Source organism: Hirsutella rhossiliensis (genome assembly GCF_020360975.1).
Source record: "Hirsutella rhossiliensis strain HR02 chromosome Unknown scaffold00003, whole genome shotgun sequence".
Taxonomy (NCBI): domain Eukaryota; kingdom Fungi; phylum Ascomycota; class Sordariomycetes; order Hypocreales; family Ophiocordycipitaceae; genus Hirsutella; species Hirsutella rhossiliensis.
Genome location: NW_025408669.1, coordinates 954,101 through 978,558, shown reverse-complemented (window position 1 = coordinate 978,558; position 24,458 = coordinate 954,101). Strand labels below are relative to the sequence as shown.

General features: G+C 55.9%; 8 protein-coding genes across 8 annotated transcripts; 5 read left to right on the top strand and 3 right to left on the bottom strand.

Moving 5' to 3' along the window:
• Positions 1-879: 879 nt before the first annotated feature.
• Positions 880-1,212, top strand: HRG_02845 (uncharacterized protein; the record flags this gene model as incomplete). The annotated part of the gene is made up of 1 exon (XM_044861316.1): positions 880-1,212. The coding sequence occupies one exon, from the start codon at positions 880-882 to the stop codon at positions 1,210-1,212; it is 333 nt and encodes a 110-aa protein (XP_044722342.1).
• Positions 1,213-2,960: 1,748 nt separating this feature from the next.
• Positions 2,961-4,692, bottom strand: HRG_02844 (uncharacterized protein; the record flags this gene model as incomplete). Its single annotated transcript, XM_044861315.1, has 2 exons — positions 2,961-4,322; positions 4,588-4,692. The coding sequence occupies 2 exons, from the start codon at positions 4,690-4,692 to the stop codon at positions 2,961-2,963; spliced, it is 1,467 nt and encodes a 488-aa protein (XP_044722341.1).
• Positions 4,693-6,595: 1,903 nt separating this feature from the next.
• Positions 6,596-8,401, bottom strand: HRG_02843 (uncharacterized protein; the record flags this gene model as incomplete). The annotated part of the gene is made up of 4 exons (XM_044861314.1): positions 6,596-6,875; positions 7,033-7,242; positions 7,322-7,704; positions 8,381-8,401. The coding sequence occupies 4 exons, from the start codon at positions 8,399-8,401 to the stop codon at positions 6,596-6,598; spliced, it is 894 nt and encodes a 297-aa protein (XP_044722340.1).
• Positions 8,402-10,864: 2,463 nt separating this feature from the next.
• On the top strand, positions 10,865-13,874 carry HRG_02842 (integrase core domain-containing protein; the record flags this gene model as incomplete). Its single annotated transcript, XM_044861313.1, has 10 exons — positions 10,865-10,881; positions 10,942-10,969; positions 11,036-11,177; positions 11,291-11,965; positions 12,223-12,437; positions 12,516-12,616; positions 12,666-13,064; positions 13,136-13,514; positions 13,561-13,766; positions 13,823-13,874. The coding sequence occupies 10 exons, from the start codon at positions 10,865-10,867 to the stop codon at positions 13,872-13,874; spliced, it is 2,214 nt and encodes a 737-aa protein (XP_044722339.1).
• An 818-nt stretch (positions 13,875-14,692) lies between these two features.
• HRG_02841 (HAD-like protein) lies at positions 14,693-16,258 on the top strand (the record flags this gene model as incomplete). The annotated part of the gene is made up of 4 exons (XM_044861312.1): positions 14,693-15,423; positions 15,483-15,678; positions 15,740-16,018; positions 16,076-16,258. 4 exons carry the CDS (start codon positions 14,693-14,695, stop codon positions 16,256-16,258), a joined length of 1,389 nt encoding a protein of 462 aa, XP_044722338.1.
• Positions 16,259-18,040: 1,782 nt separating this feature from the next.
• On the top strand, positions 18,041-18,523 carry HRG_02840 (uncharacterized protein; the record flags this gene model as incomplete). Its single annotated transcript, XM_044861311.1, has 1 exon — positions 18,041-18,523. One exon carries the CDS (start codon positions 18,041-18,043, stop codon positions 18,521-18,523), a length of 483 nt encoding a protein of 160 aa, XP_044722337.1.
• Positions 18,524-18,733: 210 nt separating this feature from the next.
• On the bottom strand, positions 18,734-20,305 carry HRG_02839 (uncharacterized protein; the record flags this gene model as incomplete). The annotated part of the gene is made up of 1 exon (XM_044861310.1): positions 18,734-20,305. One exon carries the CDS (start codon positions 20,303-20,305, stop codon positions 18,734-18,736), a length of 1,572 nt encoding a protein of 523 aa, XP_044722336.1.
• A 3,607-nt stretch (positions 20,306-23,912) lies between these two features.
• Positions 23,913-24,439, top strand: HRG_02838 (membrane-associating domain-containing protein; the record flags this gene model as incomplete). The annotated part of the gene is made up of 2 exons (XM_044861309.1): positions 23,913-23,991; positions 24,054-24,439. 2 exons carry the CDS (start codon positions 23,913-23,915, stop codon positions 24,437-24,439), a joined length of 465 nt encoding a protein of 154 aa, XP_044722335.1.
• Positions 24,440-24,458: the final 19 nt, after the last annotated feature.

The window sequence follows — 24,458 nt, the reverse complement described above, 5'->3', positions numbered from 1 at the left end:
GCGTGCTGATAGTAGGTACGTACCGCCCCGCCTGCTCGTGACCTGAAGCTGTTCGCGATATCTTTCATGCCGAGGGCTGAAGAGGACCTTGGAGTCGTACGCTGTTCCGCGCCCTCAGCAAAGTTGCAAATGACGGCGAGAGATCAATCGTTTTTTGCCAGAGGCGCTTTATCAGGTGCACCTAACTATTGCTACAGTCTGGGAAACGCAAGATGGTCTTTTGCATATATTCATTCCCCCAGAGTCGTGCCTCCACGAGGTTTGGGGGGTGAGAGTGAGTGGTTCACGTTCACGTCTTGATCTCATGCCTCGGGGGTCGCATATGAAGAGGAACTTGGCTCCCAACACACTGCCGCGGCGGTTCGGCAATTCCTGGTTTGTTGGCAGCTGATTGGCGGCCGTCAATGATTGAGCAAAGAGAAACATACGAGACCGGCAATCCCGTCAGACGGCAACTCACACATGTCACCTCAATCTGTCCTTTGTCCACGAGCCTGATCAGGGTCGACTGGAGCCCTCAGCAAAGTTGCAAATGACGTAGACATGCAGGTACCCCGTACTGCACGGAGTACTCTACGGTACTGTACCGAGAGCCCCCAAGGACTAGGTACGTACCTAGCGTACCGGTACGTACTATACGACACTCGCCCTCGCTTATTGGCTGCTGCCCACCTCTTATTGGCTGGCGCCGAGGACTGAAACGGCAAGCCCCGAAGCCCACGTGGCAGCTCCAGGAAAGGTACCAAGTACGGATACAGTAAGAGGACCTCGTCTCAACCATCGCCGGCGGCAGAATCAATATCTCCCACCAACCAAGTTCAAATGGACGCTCCATTAACCACCCCCCGGGCCACGGCTGACAGCTGGAAGCGCACGCCCATGCAAAAGCCCGCCAGCGCCCCCTGGCACGTCGCCCTCCCTGCCTCGGACCTTGCCAAGCTCATGCGCGGCCTCATCCCCCGCGAGATGGAGGACAAGTGGTTCTGCTACGCCGACGGCCCGGACGCCGACGGCAACCTCCTCTTCCGTCTCTGCCGCAGCTGGACCGGCGCTGAGATCTACGTCCTCCACCTCCGCGCTCCGTCCGAGGCCGGCGACGCAGAGGTGACGCAGATTACCTGGGAGGACCGCGGCGATGGCGAAGCCGCGGCCAAGCAAATGGCCGCTGAGCTGTGCAGAGCCCTCATGGACTGCAAGTTTGCCGTTTCATAAGTTTTATGGTTTTAAGAGAAACAGTCTGCTAGGACTGGACTTCTACAGTAAATGGGTACAGGGATTACATGCAGGAGACACTTGCAATGATGCAATACAGGAATCAAGTCACGTGTAGGACTGGGATCTCTGCAGAGATTACAGCCCCTTATACAAGAGAGGCACAGCACATGCACAAAAGGCACACAGGCACGAAATACACATCTTCAAGAGCCTAAACGGCTGTTATGCACCCTTACTAATCGTTGCATTGCATTTGACTGCAACTTTCCTAATTAGGTTCTGACGAGAACCTCGTTCTAGCAACTTCTTAGTTATCAGAAAAACCCATCCTTGTCCTTGTCGTCGGAAGGGCGAACAGGCTCGTTAGAATCGGACTTCTGCCCGATTCGAGTATCGTTGCGCCATCCGAATCATCTCCAAGCACATCGGCGAAGGCGTTTTTGCCGTTAAAGTCAGGGGGGCGAACAGACTCGTTGGAGTCATTTTCATTCCTGCCATCGACTGCGGCACTTGTGGGTGCCTGGGAATCGACCACGTTGGTGCTACCGCCTTCAGTTATTAGACTGCTCGAAGGCAAAGGTGCGTACGCGTGCTCCGTCGATAAGACGTCTCGGGTTATAGTTTCCAGTGCATCTATTGCGTCCTGCGATAGACTCGATAAGGTCTTCCGCAGAGCAGTATATGCAATGTGCCTGGCAAGAACTTGGAAGCTTTCGGCGAAGAACCCTTGCCGGCGAACTGGCTGCGGCTAGTACAGCAAAAACGAAAACATTGCGGTCGAGAACTTCATGTTGAAAGTCGAGGCAGCGGAAGTAGTACTTAAGAGAAAGGCGAAGAAAGATGTGAAGATGTAATGCCAAGTGTGGAGATGTAATGCCAAGCTAGGCTTCTGCCTCATGGTTGGTTTGGGCTGCTTTATAGTCGCACCATGTCCATATATTTTCTCTATACTTCTCCCAACCTTCCGCAATCGTGTAAAAGCTTTCGGTGGAATTTGAGGAATCTTCTGATGGCGGCATTTTGGTGCAAGTGTTGGCGTTCTTGAAGTTCGTGGGCTAGCGAGGGGGCCCCTTCACTACTTGAGCTCGTTCGCCTAACTACCCGACTACAGCATATTGCGGCGCGCAAGTGTCGTCCAAAATCGGGAAGCCTTTAGGGTCTTGCCCACGTTGTGGATGTCTGAGCTTTTGGTCGATTTGGGGCCTGATATTACGGCGTCAAGGCACAGGCTCGGACGAATGCGGTTTTTGCCCAGCACAACTGCAGGGTACCAGAAATTTTTGACCTGTTACTCCTAGCTGAGGTCTTAGATATAAGACAATATCTCCAGAAGAACGAGCTATCGCAAACTATTGTGCTATCCTACCAAGGTGGGGAGTGGTGACTTGGTGTCTCTGCCCACATGAATCCGTTAGTGGTAGCAACTCATGCTCGCCCATTTGGGACGCCATCCAGATCGTGTCCACATACGTAAGTCAGTTATGGGTAACAGCTTGAATGGATAACGACCCATGCCCGCCTATCAAACATGCTCGATCAGATGCCACGGCAACGAAACCCCTGGGGGTTGTCAATGTGGCCTGTGGCAGTGTGGCCTACGTTCCGGAATCGTGACGTTGGTGTGTCTTATGCTTGTGCCAGTGTCAAGGTCGTCCGTGCTACTGCTCCCTGCCCGCGCCAAGGCGTGCGTGGACCCGAGCAAACAACCTCAGCATCAACCACCCCCCTGCCAAGTGATGCTACCATCAGCCTTCTCCCTTGCTCCTTTGTCTGGGGGACTCGCGAGAGGATGCCTGCGACAACGAAGCCTTTCGTTTTTGGACACTGCTGCCGCCATCGCAGTCATTCGCAGGTGGTAGCGACCTCGACGATGCAGAGTGAGAACTTGGCGCTTTGCCATGGTTGAGCTGGCGTTCTAGCTTGAACGACGCCGGGGGCGTGGGCTGATAGGGTTGCTCGACCACCTCGTAGCCGGCACCGTCTTCGTCGTCATCTCGGTATACATTCGTCGCAACCGACGGCTCCTTGTCCGACACGGGTAGAGGACCCTCCTTGGCGATGGGTTGGAGGGCGTTGCGACGCTTCTTCCAGTGCTCCTTCAGCTGGTCCCTCAGGGCGTATGACTGGTCCCTCGCATGGTCCTGTTGGTTCCTAAGCCCTCTTCTGCCATCTTTGTGCCCTTGGTGGGTGTCCTTGACGTTTGCCGAGGCATACTGATACTGGTGGTATTCAAGCGTGCCGTCCTCGGACGGAGCAGCATAATGTGCATAGAAGTTGAGGTTGGTGCCGTCGGTGGTGAAAGTCGTGACCTCGGCATGGCCAAGGGGGCCAGACTTCCCCGCGTAGCAAAGGGCCTGGTTCTGCGCATACACAAGGGCGGCTCCGTCATAGGCGCTCTGTAGCCTCGCTTGGTCCATATACTTTCCGCGCCCCTTCCACTCCCCGGCCAAATGGGGCAATACCACGGAACGGGGGTCGTCCTGATAAAGAGCAGCCCCGTCGACATGCTTGTGGACTGGGAGGGGGCGAAATTCTCCCATCTCAAGACCCTCGATGAAGTCGGGCCGAGGAGCAGACAGGCCGTTATTGAAGCCCGCATCCTTGGGAAAGCGCGTGAAGGTCCGATTGAAGACCCGTTTGTAACCTTTGGGATACCCCTTCAACAGCTTGGCGCCCACCTCGAAAACCATGGTCGCTTCGTTGCCGGCTCCTTGCACCCTGTCGACGTAGTCCTCGTACACCGACTCGGTGGGCGAAGCTGTTCCGCGGCGTTGGGCGAGTCGTTTGCGGATATCCCTGAGGTTGGTGGGGGGCTTGGAGTATCCTGGTTCAAGAATGCCGTTTTCGTAGGCTTGGATGGCGAAACCAGACGTCGTTGTCGAGGTGGTTTTTGTCGACGAGTCGACGACGGAGTCGGAGGGAGCCACATGATTAGATGCCTTGTTCCTCCCCATCGTGTCGAACAGGGTCAAGTTTTTGCGCGTCAACCGCGCCCGCTTTAGTTGGTGTTGAGTGTCGTCGTCGCTGCCGATGTGCCGTTTCCACAACCGCGTGGCCGGAGAGACTTGTCCGACCAAGGACGGCTTCGGCTGCTGCAGAGCCGTCTCCTATTAGTCGGTGGCCTGGGTGAAGGGGCGCTCTCATACCTTGGCCGCTTGCTCTGTTTCTCGAGACGTTCCGTGTCCTCCGTCGGCGTCAGCCGGGCTCTCTTGGCGGGCAACGCTTGGCTCTCGGATGTCGCGTCGAGTTGCCTCTTGGCCGTCTGCACGGGTGTCGCGTCTCGGCCTCGGCCTCGGTTTACTGGGGAGTGCTCTCGCGGAAGCTCTGTACCTGACGGGTCAGCCATCGTCTGCTTCGGCGGAGACTGCATACCTGCCGCACCTTGTCTGCAGCAGCGTCCAGCAGCTTCTCTTGCAAGGCCGTGGATGGTTTCCCGCAAGAGCGGCGGGCACGCGCCTTGGTAACACGGCCGCTCATGGCGGGCAGGGAGGGTCATGGGCGCCCAGGCTGGTTGATGGAATGGCCTGCTGGCCGAGAAGCTATTATTTGAGTCGAAATGCCTGCTACTATTCTGGGCAGCCCGATGTTGATTGGTTGGGTCGGTCAGCGTGCGGGTAGTTCGCCGAGCTGTCTTGGCGCCAACGGGCCGGACTGCATGGCTTACATAATACATAACCTACAAACTGTCCCTTCCCAGACAACGGGCATCAACGGACATCAACGGGCATCAATCAACGGACAGCCGTGTCGCCGCCCTGCTTCTACAACCCGGTTCAGCGGGCGCTCAGCCGATGCGACGCCCCGCGCGCTCCACACCGGCCGTAACGATGCAGGACTGACGTGGCATAGCGGTCTGCTCCGGGCCGACCAGCCCCAATATGTATCCCTGATCCGAAACGCCCGGCTGTTGGCCAGTTTGAGTGCACTCCGCTCTCTGGGCGAGCTCTGGTTGGTGTTTGTGCATAATTAAGCGCGCTGGCGGAGTCGTGCAAGCCCTTGGAAGTTTGAACCAGCCTCATGCCCACAAAATAGCCAAATTCGCCCACTGTCCCTTTTCACTCTCCGGTTCTGTTCTCCCCCAACCTTCATACTTTGTTCCAGTCGCTCTCTGTAGGCAAACAGGTTGGTGATGGACACTGGCTGTCCACCGCTATTGTTGCAGGTAGCAGTAACGACCATCATTGGCACGTTGCCGTGGGGGTTCCCAGAACCCTTTGGAGTTTGGATATATCGAATCATCGACGTTTCCCTTGAAGGGATGATGACGGTTGATCTGAAAGGCCTGCTCGGTGGAGCAGCCAACGGCATGCGCCTCACGGCGCTCGATCTATGTCCGTGTGGCGTCGAAATGGGCGTTCCCAGGGATTAGGTTTCCGGCCTTGACAGAGGCAGAGAGCTACGGGAAGCACATGCTCAAACCCAAACACTTCGACGACTTTACCCTGGAGGCGAAAGATGGGCGTGGAGTCCGCTTACCTCTCTTCGCCTCCCACGAGAGCCGCCCATTGCTGGTCCCTCATGGCCCCAAGACCGGCCAGCCAAATTTTACGACGGCTACAGCTGTTCAGGAAGTGGAGAGTTTTGGTACAAAGTTTGAATGGAAAAGACAAGACCAGAGGCCCATGGCCAGGTATGAGAGTACGCTTCGTGGTTTGGTGTCTTGACACTACTTCTCACACCCATGACACATATTGACACATATATAAGCTCGTCAATGTATGGTCAAGAGGGAATGAGTCCGATACCTCGCAGTCTGCTCACGTCTAGCCTATTAAGGTAATATTAACGATAGGAAGGATGGCTCTAGGCTGGTGGTGGTTGGCAAGTCTATTGTACCCGAAAATTTAATCATATCAAGATCAAATAAATCCTTTGCAGAGAGTTTCATAGCACTCATATGGCAGGTATAGGTTACGGGCGGGCCATGCCTTTGCTATTCGTTCTTGCGCTTGCGCCGGGTTGTCGCTGCCCATTAAACAGTAGCTCTTCCCGGTAAAACTTGCAGCCGTTCGTGATATACTCGATCAGAGCTGAGGCCGAGTTTAGAATTAGGGCCACTTACTGGATCGAATTCGTAGGGAAAGGGGGGGCTAGTCAGGCCTAATACATGTGGAATTAGCCCACTTCGTCCCAACCCCCAAGAGGCGCCATCATGCAAGAGAAGTGGCTGGCTAACTTTGGCCTTGTTTGACCTTGGGGAGGCGGATAAATGATGAGAACTGCTAGTTATTAAGCGGCTGAGCCTGATCAAGCGGAGATTTGTTTAAGAGGCAACGGGAACATTGGCCCATCTACTATCAAATCCAGGCGGGAACAAGCCGTCGCGACTGTCTTTGAATCGCTCCATAATCATAGCGAATCCTATTTACTATACTCCTTATTATACTCCAACTCCCCCCCATAATCGAAACCGGGTTAAACACCCTATGGACAACTGAAGCCAACGATTCTTGCCGCAGCAGTCGAGCTTATACTCGACGTTGTTGATCTTGGCCGCCGCCTTAAAGACAGATCCGGCCCCCTCTTCATAGAAGTCAACGAGGAAACTCTTTGGATAGTGGCCCCAGTCGTTGCGACACTTGTCGGCCGCCAGGCCTAAGCTGCCGTCGCCGCTCTCTGTATTGGTCCGCTGTATATTGTCCTTGTCGGGAATGATGATCCTGTCCAAACGAGACAGAAACACATTCAGATACATCAGAACCACTTCTTTTTTTTCGGATCCTAAGGCCACCCTTGAGGCCATCGAGGATTGCGGGCTCGACTCCTCTAAGACGGCCGGCGCTAGACTTGCTAAAAAGCCTCAGAAAGTCTTCCGGCTTTCCTTCTCTATTTAGGCTGGTGTTTAGGATATACGGCCGACCCCGAGCATCGTCAGAGGTCAAGCTGGCTGGGCGCTGCACCGTGCAGGGGAAGCCCGAGTCCGTGGGGCTAAAGGGCGTCTCCCAGAAGAAGTCAAACTCGGAAAGCAGCCACGGGTCCTTTTCCCGGTCGGCCGCCGAGACGAGGAAAATGATGGCGCGGGTGTTCCTTGATCCACGTCATAATGTTGCGCATCCAGTCCTCAAGTGGACCGAAGTCGTTTGAGACGCCGGGAACTATTCCGCACTCGTTGTGGCAGAGCTCGGGGGCGCCGTCTTTCATGTGTATTTGAAACTGAACCAAGTTGGCGCCATCGTTGAGTGCCGTCGTGACGTCCAAGTTCTGGTTGGAGAATGGGTTGCTGGGCGTGGTAAAGGCAGCACTGTGGGTGCCCACGGAAGTGATGTTGCTGTACTTGCGCGAGCAGAACTCGACGTAGTTGTTGCAAGACAGCTCCTCGGCCTGTTCCGACTTGGTAGGTGGCTGCTTGTTACCGGCGGTGGGCACCTCGGCGCTTAAGGTGCTGCCGGCCGGGATCTCTGGGCCGGGCTTCTCCTCCGACTCGGCCTTTTTGTCAGTGGCGACCTTAATCAATGGAGACAGGAAGCATTTGCATGGTACGAATGTCAACTGGCGACGAAGAATGATGTGAAACACGGGGTTTCAAACTCCACGTAGCTATGATTTCCAATTTCCCTTGATTAAATACAAGTCACTAGTAAACTTTGACAAACATGTAAGGGTCAACTTGACTCATGCCGGCTTATAATGTATGTAAATTCATACATATCTAGCGTCCACCCGCCGTGATAACCCCGGCCAAGCTGGTTACGCGCAACAGACAATAATTGAATCAATCGCCTCCCGTTCTCAGCTCTCTATTAATTGTGCTTATGCTCCTTACGTGCGTATTCTTTTTTGATGTTCCTGACTTTTCAGCCCGACCTCTTCCCCCTTTTCGTTAACATGTTTGAGAAAACTAGATACATGCTGCTCCTCGGCTCGGCTCCTGCAGTCCCACTTAGAGGGCGTAGGAGTACAGGCTTGCAGCGGAAACAATCAGTCGTTGAACTGGATCATTCACCTAGCGTACGTGAGTGGGCTCTCTGCGATGCACCCTGTCTACGGATCGCTCGGTTCTTCCCAGATCTGCCTTGTCCGCGGATCTCCTGTGGCTCAGCCCTGTCTTCATCTAGGAAGTGGGAATATCTTCGGCGTCTTCGTCTCGCCCAAGGTAGATCGTGACTTTGGTTCTTGTTGGCAAGAGACCGGGATAGGAAGCTACAGCCTCCAAATCGGAACCTACCAAGTAGTCTGACTCGGCCATTGACGACGGGATGGCCTGCTCGGCCAGACTTACGCCTAGAAGTGGTTATCCGCACTTGCCGACGCGACTCTGTCGACCTTTGGAGGAGTGGTGGGCCGACATTAGTTGCGTCTATAATTATACTATAATAGAAAAAGGTAACACTCGCCTTGACCAGCAGGGATATCGGTCCCCCCTCATCCGGCCATGGTGTTTTAATTCCAGAAAGCGCTTGGGAACCTCCTGCCTGATTCCGGTTAGCCGGAGACTGCATTTTTCTGCCGAAAGGAATTCATCCTGCTTGTGCCTGTCACGGGCTGTGCCCGGCTGGTGGACCCGGTTGTACCGGGTCCGGTGGGTCGTGCTCCGGTGGCAACACCGGCCCCGCTCCGCGGACCCAGAAGCTGCGAGAACATTCCGAGAAGGGCAATATAAGCTCGCACTCGAGGCTACGCCTCGAGTTCAGCTTCTTTCCTCCTTAGCTCTAGATAGACAACACCTAGGCACCTGCTTGTTGAATAAACTCCGGGCCAGCCTTTCACATATCTAGAGCTCCTTCTAAATACCGCAAGCTGCAGACTGCTCGTCAGGATGGACCAGCAGAGTGAGAGCCCAAGTCTCCAGCAGCAATGGATTGACCAACGCATTCAAGAAGCGGTCAATGCGACTCTCAGCCCTCTACAGGACCAACTTTCCTTGCTGATGGAGCAACTCGGGCGAGCGCAGCCGCAGAGCGCCGACTTGCAATCGCCGCCAGTGGCACGAGGATTGGGCGAGAGCACGCCTGGCTTGGGCACGCCCTCCCAAAACCTGCGGTACTGGAATGCGGAAACCGTTGCCCAACCCACCCAAGTATGACGGCTCACGGAAGAGCTACTCCGCCTGGGCCAGGCAGATGCGAGACAAGCTGGACCTTGATGCACACTACTACAGTGGAAATCGCGAACTTTGGTACCTCATCAACTCATGTTTGGACGAGCGACCACAGCAAGTGGTCGCTACCTTTACGCCGCGGAGGCCCTGGGGTAGCTACGACCCCAAGAGTTCATGCGATACCTCGACCGAACCTACCAGGACAGCAACATCCAATCCCGCGCTGCTGCCACGCTGAGAACTATGCGGCAGCGCGAAGACCAACCTCTCGCGTCCTTCCTTCCCCGATTCGAACAGGCATTAGCTGAAGCCGGGGGAGCAGACTGGCCGGACAGTGCAAAGATCGTATTTCTAGAGAACGCAATAAATGCACGCCTCCAAGAGAGTTTGGTCACAGCCGTCCTACCCGACGACTACCAGGGATGGCTTGCGAGAGTTCAGGAAATTGCGGGCAGATTGGAGAGACTGAAACCCGGTAGGCAGCCGACGTCGACTGAGCGGACGCCTCAACAGCTACCAAGGCAACGACCCAAGGAGGAACCGGAGGACCCCGACGGAGATGTTAAGATGACGGACATCAACCGTATTGGCCACGAGTCGAAGGGTCGTCGACATGTCGATAAGAAGCCGAAGGATGAGCGCCGCTGCTATCGCTGTGGTCGGACGGATCATCTTATCGTGGACTGCCCAGCCCAGGTGGTCTTTCCTGGCGAAGGGAAGCAACAGCGACCTAAAGCTGCGCGCATGAAGAAGCCCGATGCCGCAGATGATTCGGAATCAACCGCAGCATCCAGTGAGGACGAGTCGGCGGGAAAAGACTAGCCCCGGGCGAAAGCGGGCGCCGGGGCCTGCAAAGGCAGACATCCGGGACTGGGAAGCGTTCAAGCCACGAATGAATAGTCGGACTGTATTAGTCAACGCGCGGGTAAACCGAGGCTATCGAATACGCGCCCTTGTCGACTGTGGATGTGACTGCTATGCCGTGATCGACGAAGCCCTTGTTCGGAAGCTGCGGATACCCTTCGTCGACTCGAAACCACGAGAAATTGGGGGATTCTCAGAGTCAGCGAAGAGTGTCATATCCCCAGGGGCGTGGCTGTTGTGGTCGAGACAGCTGGATTTGACGAACGTGTCTTTGCATACGTGATCCCAAGCCTGGGCCAGGACATGTTCCTCGGCCGGCCTTGGATGGAGAGAAATCACGTCGTGTACGATGCTGCCAAGCAGCGAATGTACCATGGGAGGGCAGGTGTGACGATACGCCTCATTGGGCAGGAAGAGCCCGCCAAGATACGCGCGATTCGAAGCGCAAGACTCGTGTCGGCAGCCGTATTCACGGCGGAGTGTCGACGCGCAAAGAGACGCAAGAAGTGCAACGCGATCTCGATTCATGCAATCAGTTTGTCGGATATAGAGGCGCTTCAGCCGAAGCCGCCAGTCGATCCGAGCGAGAAGGTCCCGGCAGAAGTGCTGAAAGAATTCCGCGACCTATTCTCACCAGGAGAGGCAATGAAGCTGCCGCCACATCGACCGGGTGTGGATCATGAAGTCAACCTGCAGCCTGACAAGAACGGCAACGAGCCACCCCTTCCGTGGGGCCCACTCTACAACATGTCACGAGAAGAGCTGTTGGTCTTGCGAAAGACCCTGAAAGACCTGCTGGACAGAGGATTCATCCGAGCGAGTAGCTCAGCGGCTGCCGCGCCGGTGCTGTTCGTGCGGAAGCCGAATGGAGGGCTGCGATTTTGTTGCGACTACCGAGCGCTGAATGCAATCACCAAGCGCGACCGATACCCACTGCCCTCATCGCGGAGACCCTGCAGAATCTGGCCAAGGCTAAGTGGTTCACCGTTGGACGTGGTGGCCGCTTTCCATAAGATCCGCATGGCTCCGGGACATGAGGAAAGACTGCATTTCGCACGAGGTTTGGGCTCTACGAGTGGCTCGTGTGCCCTTTCGGCCTGAGCGGCGCCCCGGCATCATTCCAACGATACATGAACAGTGTATTGCGCGAATGGCTGGACGACTTTGTCACAGCGTACCTGGATGATGTACTGATCTACTCGAGCGGTTCGAAGGCGGATCATGAGGCTAAGGTGCGACGAGTTCTCCAAGCACTCGCCGACGCTGGGCTGCACCTAGACCCAGCGAAGTGCGAGTTTTCGGTACAAGAGGTCAAATACCTTGGGTTCATCGTCAACGCAGGGAAAGGAATCGCCTGCGACCCCGAAAAGCAGCGCGCCATCCGCGAATGGGAGGCCCCGACCACGGTGAAGGGTGTCAGAAGCTTTCTGGGCTTCGCCAACTATTACCGGATCTTCATCCCCGACTATGCCAAGATCACGCAGTCTCTGGATGCCCTGCTTAAGAAAGGAACTGCCTTTCATTGGGGACGAGCGGAGAACGAGGCGTTTCAGGAGCTGAAGCGACGATTTTGCGAGTCACCGGTGCTCAAGCAGTGGGACCCGAGCCTCCCGACCTTTTTGGAGACGGATTGCTCAGGCTACGCATTGGGAGGCGTCCTGTCGCAGGAAGGCCCAGATGGACGTCGACACGCATGCGCCTTCTTCTCGAAGCGACTTTCGCCAGCGGAGTACAACTATCCCATTCACGACAAGGAGATGCTTGCCATCATGAGATGTCTCGACAACTGGAACGCCGAACTTAGGAGCTGCGGCCCATTTACAATCCTTACCGATCACCGCAACCTGAGTATTTCATGACACGCCAGAAGCTCACGGAACGGCAGAGCCGTTGGGCAGCCGAATTGTCCCAGTTCGACTTCAAGCTCGAGTATCGACCGGGAAGCGAGGCTGTCGTGCCTGATGCGTTGTCCCGCCGTGAACAAGACAAGCCACAGGGCATTGACGACGAGCGGGAACAAGGAAGAATGATACAGTTGATACCGGATAGTGCCATTCCATCATCGACAAGAGCATGTATCAACGCGATGAGTTCTGACTGTTCAGAGGCATCCACCCTGCCGAAGATGAAGGTCTTCGAGGTAGCGGACCTGCAGCAACTCTGGGACGAAACGGTGGCGAAGGACTCGATATTCCGGGCAGCCTATAAGGCAGTCCGCGATCGCGAGCGTGCCTTCCCGCCCTCGCTGGGCCTGAAGATCCAGATTTCAGAATGTGCGATCGACGCAGGCAAAAGGCTGACATTCAGAGACCGTATTTGGGTGCCGGGTGGATCCGGAGAGGAGGGTAACCAGGAGGAAGCTGAGAAAGACCAGTTGAGAACCCGCATTGTGCAGCAGTCGCATGACTCTGTTGCGACCGGTCATCCCGGCAGGGAAGGTACGCTGGCTATTGTGGCTCGGCGATTCTACTGGCCTGGGCAGTCCCAGCTGGTTCGCCGGTACGTAGCCAATTGCGACACCTGCGGCAGAGCACACATCTGGCGCCAGTCGAAAGGGATTTCTCAAGCCTCTGCCGATTCCAGATCGACCCCGAAGCCATTTGTCCATGGACTTCATCACAGATCTGCCGCCTACTGGACCGAGCAAGGCAAGGTACCTGTGGGTGATTGTGGACAGACTGACAAAGGCTGTGACCCTCGAGGTGATGGACAACATGGAAGCTGAGCCGTGTGCAAACCGTTTTCTCCAGTGTCATTACCGATTTCACGGAATGCCACGGTCCATCGTCAGCGACCGCGGGAGCAACTGGCTAAGTAGGTTCTGGAAGAGGTTCTGCCGTCTTGCAGGTGTCACGCAGAAATTGAGCACGGCCTATCATCCTCAGACGGACGGAGGGCCAGAGAGAATGAACCAGGAGATCGAGGCCTACCTGAGAGCCTACGTGTCGTACGTGCAGGACGACTGGGGAGAACTGCTCCCTGCCGCGCAGCTGGCACTCAACAATCGTGAATCCGCAGCGACCAAGACAGCCCCTTTTTCGCTGAGCATGGTTACCACGTCGATCCCATCAGCGTCGAGGAATCGGAAGAGCCACCGAGGCATAGAGAGGAAAGCAGAGCTGATAGCCTACTCAGTCGCCTGCAGGAGGTCAATGAGTACATGCAAGCAGTGATGGCCTCCTCACAGCAACAACAAGAAGAGGCTGCCAACGCAAAGCGACAGCCTGCGGAGCGATTTGAAGTTGGTGACAAGGTGTGGCTCTCGATGGCAAACTACAGATCGCCACGACCGTGCAAGAAGCTCGACTGGCTGCATCACAAGTACACAGTCACGAAGGTAATTAGTTCGCACGTTGTTGAGCTCGATGTTCGTGGCTCAATTTACCCGCGATTTCATGTTGACCTTTGCGGCGGGCGCATCAAGATCCGGCTCCTGGCCAAAGGTAGATGACGCACAGCCACCACCGGTACAAGATGAGTCCGGCACGGATCTGTGGGATGTCGACGAGATCCTCTGCGCGAGATGGAAGAAGCGCGGACGAGGGGAATTCAGGCAAGCACTAGTGCGATGGACGGGCTACGCAGAGCCGACTTGGGAGCCAGTTGAGTGGTTGCAAGGAACAATTGCGATGAAGGCATTCGAGGACAAGTACGGGCCAATCAAGACCAATGATGGCCCTAGGGAGAGGTACGAGACGCTGGCAGGAACGCAAGAACCCCGCAGACGCCGACCTGGTCGGAGGGGACAAGGGGGTAATGTCACGGGCTGTGCCTGGCTGGTGGACCCGGTTGTACCGGGTCCGGTGGGTCGTGCCCGGTGGCAACACCGGCCGCCCGCGGACCCAGAAGCTGCGAGAACATTCCGAGAAGGGCAATATAAGCTCGCACTCGAGGCTACGCCTCGAGTTCAGCTTCTTTTCCTCCTTAGCTCTAGATAGACAACACCTAGGCACCTGCTTGTTGAATAAACTCCGGGCCAGCCTTTCACAGTGACCAAATCAACAGTAAGCTTCTGTTCATCCTGGACTCCATTCGGTGTTCTCATCTTCCGCCTAAGCGCTTGTTTGTTATGTCACAAAAGAGAGGTCACATGGGCAGGAACATAATGTGTCATTCAGGCTGTCCCGCCATCTATGCCAACCTCTGGCGGCAGGTAACTTCGGTAAGGGGTCAACCAGATAAAGAGCACAGGGCTGTCCGTGGGTGGTCAGACATTGCCATCTGATGTGGCAGAAGCGTGTTCTCCGGAAGGTTGCCTTGTGATATAAAACCTTGCTCATGCAAATGGCGCTATCCCGAGCTATAACTGCAAACCTCGAATCACGTTATGATATCATTGCGTGCATCGCCCCCTACGCGCTCATACCCCTTGGGTCCAGCGTCTTACTTGTGAGAATACCCTAGGTTATCTACACATGATGTAGATTAATTAGCTGTGGGCGTCAGCTAAATTTCGGCCTCTCCCAAATGTCATGCATGCCCCGTGAAGACCCCACAGATCACATCTTTTGGTCTTGGATCATCTCCTCGCTATCACGTCTCATCCTACCTCGTCCATATAGCCAGAGAGTCAAAATGTCGTTCCCGCCATTTTCCCCACCATGTACGGGCATCCTCGTGGAGATAAGCAACATCATTCTTGACTCCTCTTTCAATGCCCTCACCGCTACCACGGTCAACACCTTCAAATCCATCATTTGCTGCTCTGCCACTTCCCAATACCAACGTGGCGAGCTGACCAAGTCGGAATATTTTCAGAGACTCCAAACTGAGTTTCAGCTCACCTCTTCCGTAGACGAGGCCTTTGCTCAGGTCGAGTCGACATACGCCATCAACACCTCTCTGCTCTCTTTCCTCAAGGAGCTAAAGAACTCGCTAGGTGGCCTGCGAGTCTATGCAGTTGCTAATATTGGCAAGGAAGATTTCGACTCCCTTCTCGCCTTGCCTATGGAATGGAACGTCTTTGACCACATTTTCACTTCGTCGGAGATGGGCATGCGGAAGCCAGAGCTTCGCTTTTTCCATCACATTTTCAACTGCATTGGACAGACCCTAGAAGAGTTGATCTTTGTGGACTGGGATGTAGACAACGTGGTAACCGCGCTGTCTTTGGGGATGAAAGGGATCAAATTCGACGGGGTGAGAGAGACGCGGCGGACGCTGAAGGCCATGCTCTTTGATCCGATTCAGAGATCCAAAGATTTCTTATATCGGAGGCGGAAGACTTTTGATTCAGTCAGCACCAATGGCGTAACGATCCACGAGAACTTTGCCCAGCTGATGATCCTCGAAGCCACAGGAGATGCGTACGTATCCTCCCGCTGGGTATCTATCGGCCTGTGCAATTCTAATGCGCACTTGCCAGTGGGCTGGTGGAGATTGACACCCATGAAGTTACATGGAACTACTTCATCGGGCCACCCATTCTCACCCAAGCGGATTTCCCGAATGACCTCGACACCACTGCGTTAGCTCTGACAATCCTGAAGCAGCCGGATCAAGTCATTCATGAGGCCATCAACCGCATGCTAGAGTTTGTGAATGAGGATGGCCTCCCTCTCGTAAGATGTTTCCGCTTGGCGGCCCTCCCTCTCGACACGCCCTTGCTGACGGTGACTCCAGACATATTTCAGCTCTTTCAAGAACCGCATCGACCCCGTGGTATGCGTCAACGTCCTGGGTCTCTTCTTCCAGCACGGGCGCGGGCACGAACTGCCCAGTACGCTTGAGTGGCTCCGCAAGGTCCTCGTCCGCCGCGCTTACATCTACGGAACTGCCTTTTACCCGAGCCCGGAAGAGTTCCTCTTCTTCTTTGCCCGGTTTCTTCGCCTTATCCGATTCAGCCATCCAAGTCTCCACGACGAATTAGCCGTCTTGCTCGTTCCGCGCCTCAAGGAAAGGGTGGGAATACCGTGTGACCCCATCGCACTAGCGATGCGGTTGGTTGCGTGTAATCAGTTCGGCATTTCCGATCGAGCAGATCTCGAAGCGTTGCTTGCCATGCAGTGCGAGGATGGCGGGTGGGAGATGGGGGTGCTGTATCAGTATGCGTCAAAGAAGCTGAAAATTGGCAATCGCGGCGTCAGCACAGCGTTGGCAATGCGGGCAATAAAGGGGGTTTCCAAGTCTCTTGTTGTGTAGCATACAACTTGACTTCCCAGACCCCGAACATGAGCGGGACAAGACTTAGCATTACAGCTTCGCCCACGTCATCGTGACGAACCAGGTTCAACTGGAGGCCATGAGTTAAGTCTGGTATCGTGGAACTTATTGGCAACCTCATCGGTGTAGGAATTCCGTCACAGCTATATCAGTCTATTGGCTCTATTGCGTATGATATGAATCCCTAGGAACCATTTTAGGTCTCCTATCTCACTCATGGTAGACTGCTCTTATAGGCCGGCAGTAGATGCCTTTGCGATCTGCTAGTCTGACCCCATTAGCCTAAATAGTATCATCTATATAGAAAAGGATAACACCTCATAGATCACACTGCAAAGCTCTTGCAGAATAATCTTAAACTATAGGTCCCTTAGGGTTTTATAATGTGCACTGCTATAGATGGGGCGGTCTTTATAGTCCATAGAGAGCCTTTAACAGTCTTGGAATTTTGCCTGGCTTGGTAAACCACGGTGGCATCCTTATATAGAACACCCTGTATCCTAGCAAGCAGCGAATAAACGCATTAACGGCCTCTACCAATTTGAGCCCAAAGTCGAATTTAGCAGCTATAGCTGGTTCAAGACGTTGGCATCCGAGAAGAGCTCTTCTCAGCAGAGAGGCCATCTATACGATAAGATATCGTTGATATCGATGTGCATCGACCATGACGCCGTCTGGCCTCGCATAAGGTGCCAGCAAGACTGGCTGCTCTACGAATATGTCTTGATGAAGTGTTTTGAATCTGTTCAAGCAATCATGTTGTATTTTGCGATGTGACATGAGCCAAAGTGATCTCCCGTTTCCGCTCTGTCGGCATCTCACAGCCGTTTGTTCGTTCGTAACACAACGGCTTTGGTCAGGTTGAACATATCATGGCCCGCCGATTTATAAGTGCAAGACGTGCAGTGAGCATGGAATATTTGCTCTGTGCCTCCGGACTCTCAGAGAAAGACGGAGAGATTGCGCCAAGATCTATTATCCAGCCTTGTAATATTCTACATCCATCCACCTCTGTATTAGATTCCATGCATGACGTCCTATGCCACCTCGCTTGCGCCATAACAACAGCGTGGATAAGTTTCTACTCGACTTACTCGACGAGGATGAGGACGTTTTGGGGTGCTCGATGCCAACCAGCAAAAGTAAAGTCATCTTTCATTAGTTGTCTTGTTCCATTGTGCACATGCCCCATCTTCACCTTTATTGACCATTTTCCAGGGCACAGAAGCAACACCACCAAAAAAATAGTGCAGATTTGGTGACTTGAGCTCTCAAACGGGCTCCTGAAGACGGGATTATGTGTGCATTGGCGAGCCTTTATGGGCGTCACTGGAGATAGCCCATGGCGGCCACATAGCGAGACAGGAGGGCGCCAGTATGAGCAGAAAGGCAGCGCTGACTTCAATTCAAGTACACAAAGTTAAGTAGGCTCTATTGGGAAATCTGTAGGCGGCAGCTCCAAAGGGTGGACGAACACACCAAATTCGACCAGGTATATATCGCAGAAAGGTAGTGGCGCGGTGCCTCAATTCGCCGGGTTTCCCGAAGCCCACCCAGCATGGAATGATGGAGCGTGGAGAAGTTTCAAGATACAAGCCCTTCGGGCGGCGATTCAGCCTCAGGGGGGGTTTTGATGATGATGCAGCGGAATCAGGCGGCGGCAAGGCACAGCCAGGTGCTGAGCCGAGAGGCGACACGTCCCCCCAAGCCGAGGGCTTTTGCTGCCCATGGCCAGACGACTCGACCCCTACGTACAATACCATGGCGGCAGGGCACGCACACGATGGGCAAGCCGCTGGCACCCGACGCTCCCGGCTCCAACAGCAACAGGATGCATTGACAAAGGCCGCTCCGCCGTCCGCGCTGGCGCACCAGCTTCCCGCCGAACCATCAGCCGTCGACCTTCCCCGGATTCCCGTGCGCGCCGCTCGTCGACGACAAAGACGCCCGGCAGGGACTGTGGCATATATATGGGACTTTCTCAACTCGGAGCTCTGGGCCGCCGGCCTCGAGCGCATTGTGGCTGAGCGTCTCGGTCATGCTGGCGTCGTGCTGTCTCTTGCTCGGCCTGGGCTTCCTGCTGGTGTACAAGGTGGCCCGGGAGTGGGACTATGCCATTCGCGACCGCCAGCGACAGGTCAAGGAGGGGGCGGCGATGGATACACGCTCTTCCTCCATATCAATGGTCCGGAGACCCCGGCGGATGAAGAAGGATGTCATGGACTTGCAGCCGAGGATGGATAGGACAAGAACACTAACGCGTGTCATTCTGCAGGTACATGAAACAGCGCCAAAATATACAGGGACATTGATAGTAGAGAGCCTATATTTTCAAAGAAATGGAATAGCTCCCAACTTCCTGCCAAACTCGGCCCGTTGCTTATATGTAAATCCGGTCTCGGGCCAACCGAAACGCGCTCTACGTCTGGAGACGGCAGGTGGGTAACGCGAGGCCTACGTGCTTCGTCGTGGATCTCGGCCCCGAGGCCTTGGCCGTGACTGACGAGGTGAGATGCCGAGGGTCCCGTTGCGCATCGGCAGGGGCCGCCCCTTGCGTCCCGGCCTCGGAGGCCGCCGTCCGAGCCTCCGGGGCACGCAGGACTTGAAACCCGAAGTATCAGGCTCGGGCGCCTTCGTGTCGAGATACCACCCGCGAGACTTGGTCCAGTAGCTTCCTCTCCCTGCAAAATAGTGGGAACGGTTCAAGTAGCAGTACCCGTATCGATCCTTGCCTATCACCTTGGGCACCTGTGATGAGGTCATCACGGGGGCCTCGCCTTCGGAAACTGCCTCGTGGGCCTCACTTCCGGAGCTTGCTGCCGCCTCGTCTCCGGGACAGGGCTCGAATAGAGAGCTGTTTGGCTTGGGAGCATCCGCGTCGCGATACCACCCACGTTGCTTGGTCCAGTACTTGCCCGTGCTCGCATAATAATGAGAATCGTTCAGATAGCAGTATCCGTTGCCATCCTTGCCGGCCACTTTGGGCGCCTTGTCTCTGCCGGTCCCGTCGCCGCCGTCGGAGCTGGGCTCCAGCGCCTTGCGGCAAGGCTGGAACCCGGCGACGTCTGGCTTCGTGGCCCAGGGCTTCTTCGTCCACGCGCTCTTTTCGTTGTTCCAGTACAGGTCGTAGTCGTCCCTGTACAAGTCGCCCGAGTCGAGCCAGCACCACCCATCGGGGTGCTTTTCGTAGGCCCTCGGGGTCTCGCTCAACGATGTCGTGAAAATATGGGTCTCGGTAAAGGGCTTGCCCGCCTGGTCGAAGATGGGGAACCGCAGCTGACAGGGCTCAGCTCTATGGCTAGCGATTGTCCAATCCCCAGAGCGCGGACCGAGGACCTCGTAAACACGGCAGGTTTTCTCGATAAAGTAGCGAGCCGCCGAACACAGTCTCCGCGCCTTCATGTCACATGGATCCCAACTCCACCAGAAGAAAATGGGGTATTGGAAAAAGGGAATACGCTCGCACATTCCGGAAACCTTGATGTGATACGTCCAGGTCTGGACTGTGCATTGGCTGAGCGGCGGGCAGGGCACGTCCTGGGTCTCGATGTCGGTGACAGAGGTGCCGGAAGAGTAATGCTTGGAGTAGGACGAGGAGATTGACAGGTGGTTGGAGGGAGACAGGGTCCCGCCAACCGTCCAGCCCTCGGTGACCGTGTCTGTGACTGTGGTCCACGTCGACAGCGAGAGTGACGCGGTGCTTCGGCCCCAGTTGTTTTGGCTCGTTTCGTTGTGTGCTTTGACATACACGGTGATTTCCGGCATCTGGATGTTGCGGGTCAATTTGAGCCAGGAACCGCGTGTCTGCCTCATAAGCGTTTGCACAATGATGCCACCCCCCATCCAGTCGCAAATGCTGCTTTGTAGAGCGTGGAATCTCGTCTTTGGCGGGTTCTTCCAGTCGATCTTATAGTTGCGCTCTATCTGACCCTTCGCGCCATGGCCATAGTCGGCGACGAGGTCGTTGATCCCTTGGGCGCAGACATCGATCGCGAGAAGGGCGGGAATGGAGACGCCGAGATGCATAAGAGAGAGCGGACAGGTATCCAAGGCGAGTAAGGCAGGGTTAGGCCCCTAAACTCTCAAGCGGACAAGGAAGGGGGGGGGGATGACAACTCTGGTTCTCGGTCCTCTATATATACTCTCGACTGCTGCTCTGGTATTTTGACTGTCTCTTGCCAGGAAGCGACTGGACTCATCCGTCAGCACCGACTTGGGTAAGATTTGTCCCAAGTTCAAAGGTGCCGTACTTCAATTGGGTGGGATGTCTAGTTGGTTGACAAACGGAGAGTACAATTTCGAAATTCAGTCAAGCCGCGCCGTTGAGCCGAGTTTTCCACCGTCGTAAAAGTCTCTCCAAGTTGCTTTTCAGCTTGGGTTCCTCTGAGTGGTTGATTGGAGGGGGACGACACATAGGATTTCGAAATGAATCGCGTTTCCTCAAGGCCCAGGCAAAGCCCCTCGACGGGCCGAAAACATGAAGCCAGTGTGCCAAGTACCCTCATGCTTGTCCAAACTCAGCGCCGCTACGAAGGTTAAGACGAACGTAAAAGCGAGGACGAAGCGCACGCCCGGTCTACATTTGGAGTGCTTGCATGTGTGCTGCTTCGCAATCCGTGGACAGGCCGGCAAGTGGCGACTTCCCTGGTCTATCGACATTCGAATTGCTTGCCAGCTTGCGTCTTGGATGTAATGAAGCCTCGCGATTCGAATCTTCACAGAGTTTACGAAAGACGGCCCGCAACGGAGCGGAGAGCGTCTTACAAAACAGTACGAATACCACGAACTTTTGCCGAAGGAGAGTGCAAACTATTTAGGCCAACTCGACCGCATCCACATATGGTGTGGTTCTATCTAAAACTGCAGGCCAAATGTAGAAACAGTAACTTCGCCGACCTGCGAACCAATAAGCCCGGTTCATGCTGAGACAATCAAGGGAGACTTATCGACGGCGGGAGCCTTGTTCGCCGTTGTGGTCTGTCGAGGTCGGGCGCACATGGCGTGACGTTGAGAAGGCTGAGCGTACTACTTTTGCGTCTATTACACCGGCGACCACATACAACGTGCTATCTCTACGGGGGACGCAGCGTTGCATGCGCTCAATTCGGGCCGTGCCGAATCCCACTATGAGGCGAGGCCTTTGGTCGGTCATGGTGATGCTTGGGTATCTGAGTTGTGTCCAACATGAGCCATCGCCCCCTCAAATCTGGATTTCTGTAGACGATTATCTCGAGCTTAGCTGACCTGTTGTCGAGCCCAGTTGTCAGTTCATTTGACCATTTTGGTTGGCACCCTCCATCCCTGTGCTCAACAAAACCACTACGCCCCCTCGTCACGTCGACTCGTCTGCGCGCAGAATCGCGGAGTGGCCTGACGATGATGACTGCGTGGGCGAGGCAGAGGGGCCGTGACGTCGACTTCGACGACGAGCTCTGGCTGAGTGCGTTGTCGCCAGGTATCTTGGCGGAAGACGCCGGTCTCTTTCATCCACCAGCATGTCGATTGATGCGATCGGTTGGATGAAACTCGTCATGCAGACTCGGTCGGTAAGCTTTCTCGGGAGGGGGTTGTCGGGCCTGGTTGCGACGCAGCCTGGCGTACAAGATGAGGCAGGCTTCGGGATGGCATCGTACACTGCACATGAGAAGATGAATTTGTTGAGGGATGCCAGTGGGCCAAGGTGCTCAGACTGGACGGCAGGTGATGGGGTGATGGCAGGGAGATTTACAGGGTATTTGCAATGCCATGATGGTTCTCGGTGCTCACGCCGGCATGACGAGCCCTTGGATGGATGACATGCCCCGTACCATATATATAGTCCAAGATGTAGCCGAGCCCGCTCCAGAATCCAGTCACGATCACGACCTTTCTTCGGCAGCAAACTGTGCGTGCCAGCCAGCCCTTTACATTATTCATCTACTCGCAGTTACAGGCGTAAGCGAGCGCGAGCAACATGCTTCACCACCGCCGCGGCCTTCTCCTGGCGGCCGCCGCCGTCTTGTGGCTGCTCATCTGGCCCAGCCATGGCAGCGGCGGGCGACAGCCGCCCCCAAACCTCCCGCACGGCGCACCGCGACTTTCACCCCCTCGGCCAGGGAGCCTCCGCGTGCCCGGCCACGTCGCCGCGGGCCCCGGCCAGGGGTTTGCAGTCGGGCCTGGTGGAGAGGCGGCGGGGCCTCGCAGATATCCGCCGGGGCCTCGCGGATATGCGACGGGGTCTGGCGAATTCGTGGCCGGGCTTCGGAGAATTGGAGGCTCGACGGACAGAGGCGCCGGGCCATCAGGCGCGGGCCCCGGCGGAGCCGCGAGAGGGGGCGGCGCCAGGTGGACCCATGTTGTATTGGTCGATGGCGAGACCGGGATGGTGAGGGTCCGCAATGGGCAGCGAATACCGGATAGGGCGATGATGGCCATGCTCCGCGGCCCTGGCCAAGGGCCGTCTCCGGGGGGGCCGGGCCGAAGCGGCGGGGGCCCTAGCGGGGGTCCCCGGGGTCCACCTCCACCTCCCAGGGGTCCCAGTGGAGGCGGCGGCGGGCCCCCGGATCCACCTTCGGACGCCGATTATCGACGGTTTATCGATAGGTGGGGTCTTTTCTAGGCTGCGTGGGGCTGAAGGGATTCTGTTTATTAATGAAAGGGCCTATCCGTACTTGCATGTGAGCACGCGTCCGGTGATGAAGCCCGTGTTTCGGCCGTGGTCGAGACCGAGAGCGCATGGCGTCATGGTGGTGTCATGGACTGAGCCACAGTCGAGCTCAGCCCCGGCACGGACACGAATACGCAGCCGGGTACGGAGTACGGAGTACTCAATCAGGTACCTTATGCTCCGGACAGTGCGGATACAGTGCCACTCCGTACTGTACAGCACAGGCTGCATGAATGACCTCATTAGTGGCCGTGATGCAGCCGCGCTGCAGCGGACGCAGCCGACTCGACTGTGCCGTGGGGCGTGCAGGGCAGAGGGAGGGACATGGCGGCAAGCAATAGGGGGTAAGCGGCAAGCAATAGGGGGTAAGCCAGGAAGTCGACTTTACCAAGTACTGTACAGTGCTGTACAGTACATACGTAGGTACCTACGTACTTACAGTATTACTGTAAGTTCCAAAACAGAGGAGAGCGATGAGACACTGCCTGCGGGCAAAGCGACAGACGTCATGGAGGCTGATGCCCGGCACTGCCCGTGACCCACTTGTCGCAGCGACAGTTCGTGTGCGCCGCGGTACATCAAGCCGGCCCATGTGCTTGTCTTGCCCTAGCATGCGCCCTCTCCTTTCGCAGCAGCTCACGGTAGTGCCAAGGCTCTGTCACGCGCCATTGTGGCTGGTGGGCAAGTCTCCCCTCCACCCTGTCCAAGTACCTCTCCACAGACGCGTGCATCGCCTCAACGGCTGCGCTGGGCCGTGTTTGTGATAAAATGACTTGGCACACGTATGCACTCCGAGTGCTTTTTCTCCCCGCCCCAGCACTCTCTCCCCCCTCCTCTCTCTGATCTCTCTCTCTCATACTACAGTAAAAGCACCCTTCCGCCGCATCGCTCTTCAATACCTCATTTCGGCCAGACAAACACGCACGACTCCGTTCCTCTCCCCTGCCGACAGCAAGTCACTGTCGACGGAAAAGAAAAGCCGCCATCATGGGCTTCGGCATCTCCACCATCCTCCATGGCGTCCTCGCCTTCTTCATCGTCATCGAGCTCGGCCTGACGGGCTACAGTGCGTCGACGAGTCTCCTCCCGGCATCCAGCCCGGTTCGTGTCTGCTGACAGGCAATGCAGTGGTTAGCGTGACCGACGACGACTGGAGCCGCACGCCCTCGCGCTTCAGCTTCATGCTCTTCAACAGCATCTGGTCCATCCTCGTCCTCGCCTACATCGCCCTTACGCCGCGCTTCCTCGAGCGCTTCTACCATGGCCTCGTCGCCCTGGGCCTGCTGGCCGTCACGACGCTCTTCTGGTTCGCCGGCTCCATTGCCCTGGCCGTCTGGATCGGCGTCGGCCGCTGCCGCGGAAACCACTTCTGCCAGAGCATCCAGGCTGCCGTCGCCTTTGGCTTCTTCATCTGGGCTCTCTTCACCGCCCTGGCCGTCTTGGCCGGCCTCGGCGCTTTCCGGGGCGGCGCGCGCGCAGATACGACGCGCAAGCCCAGCCAGCCAGTCGTCTGAAGCACCGCGCATGGCTTGA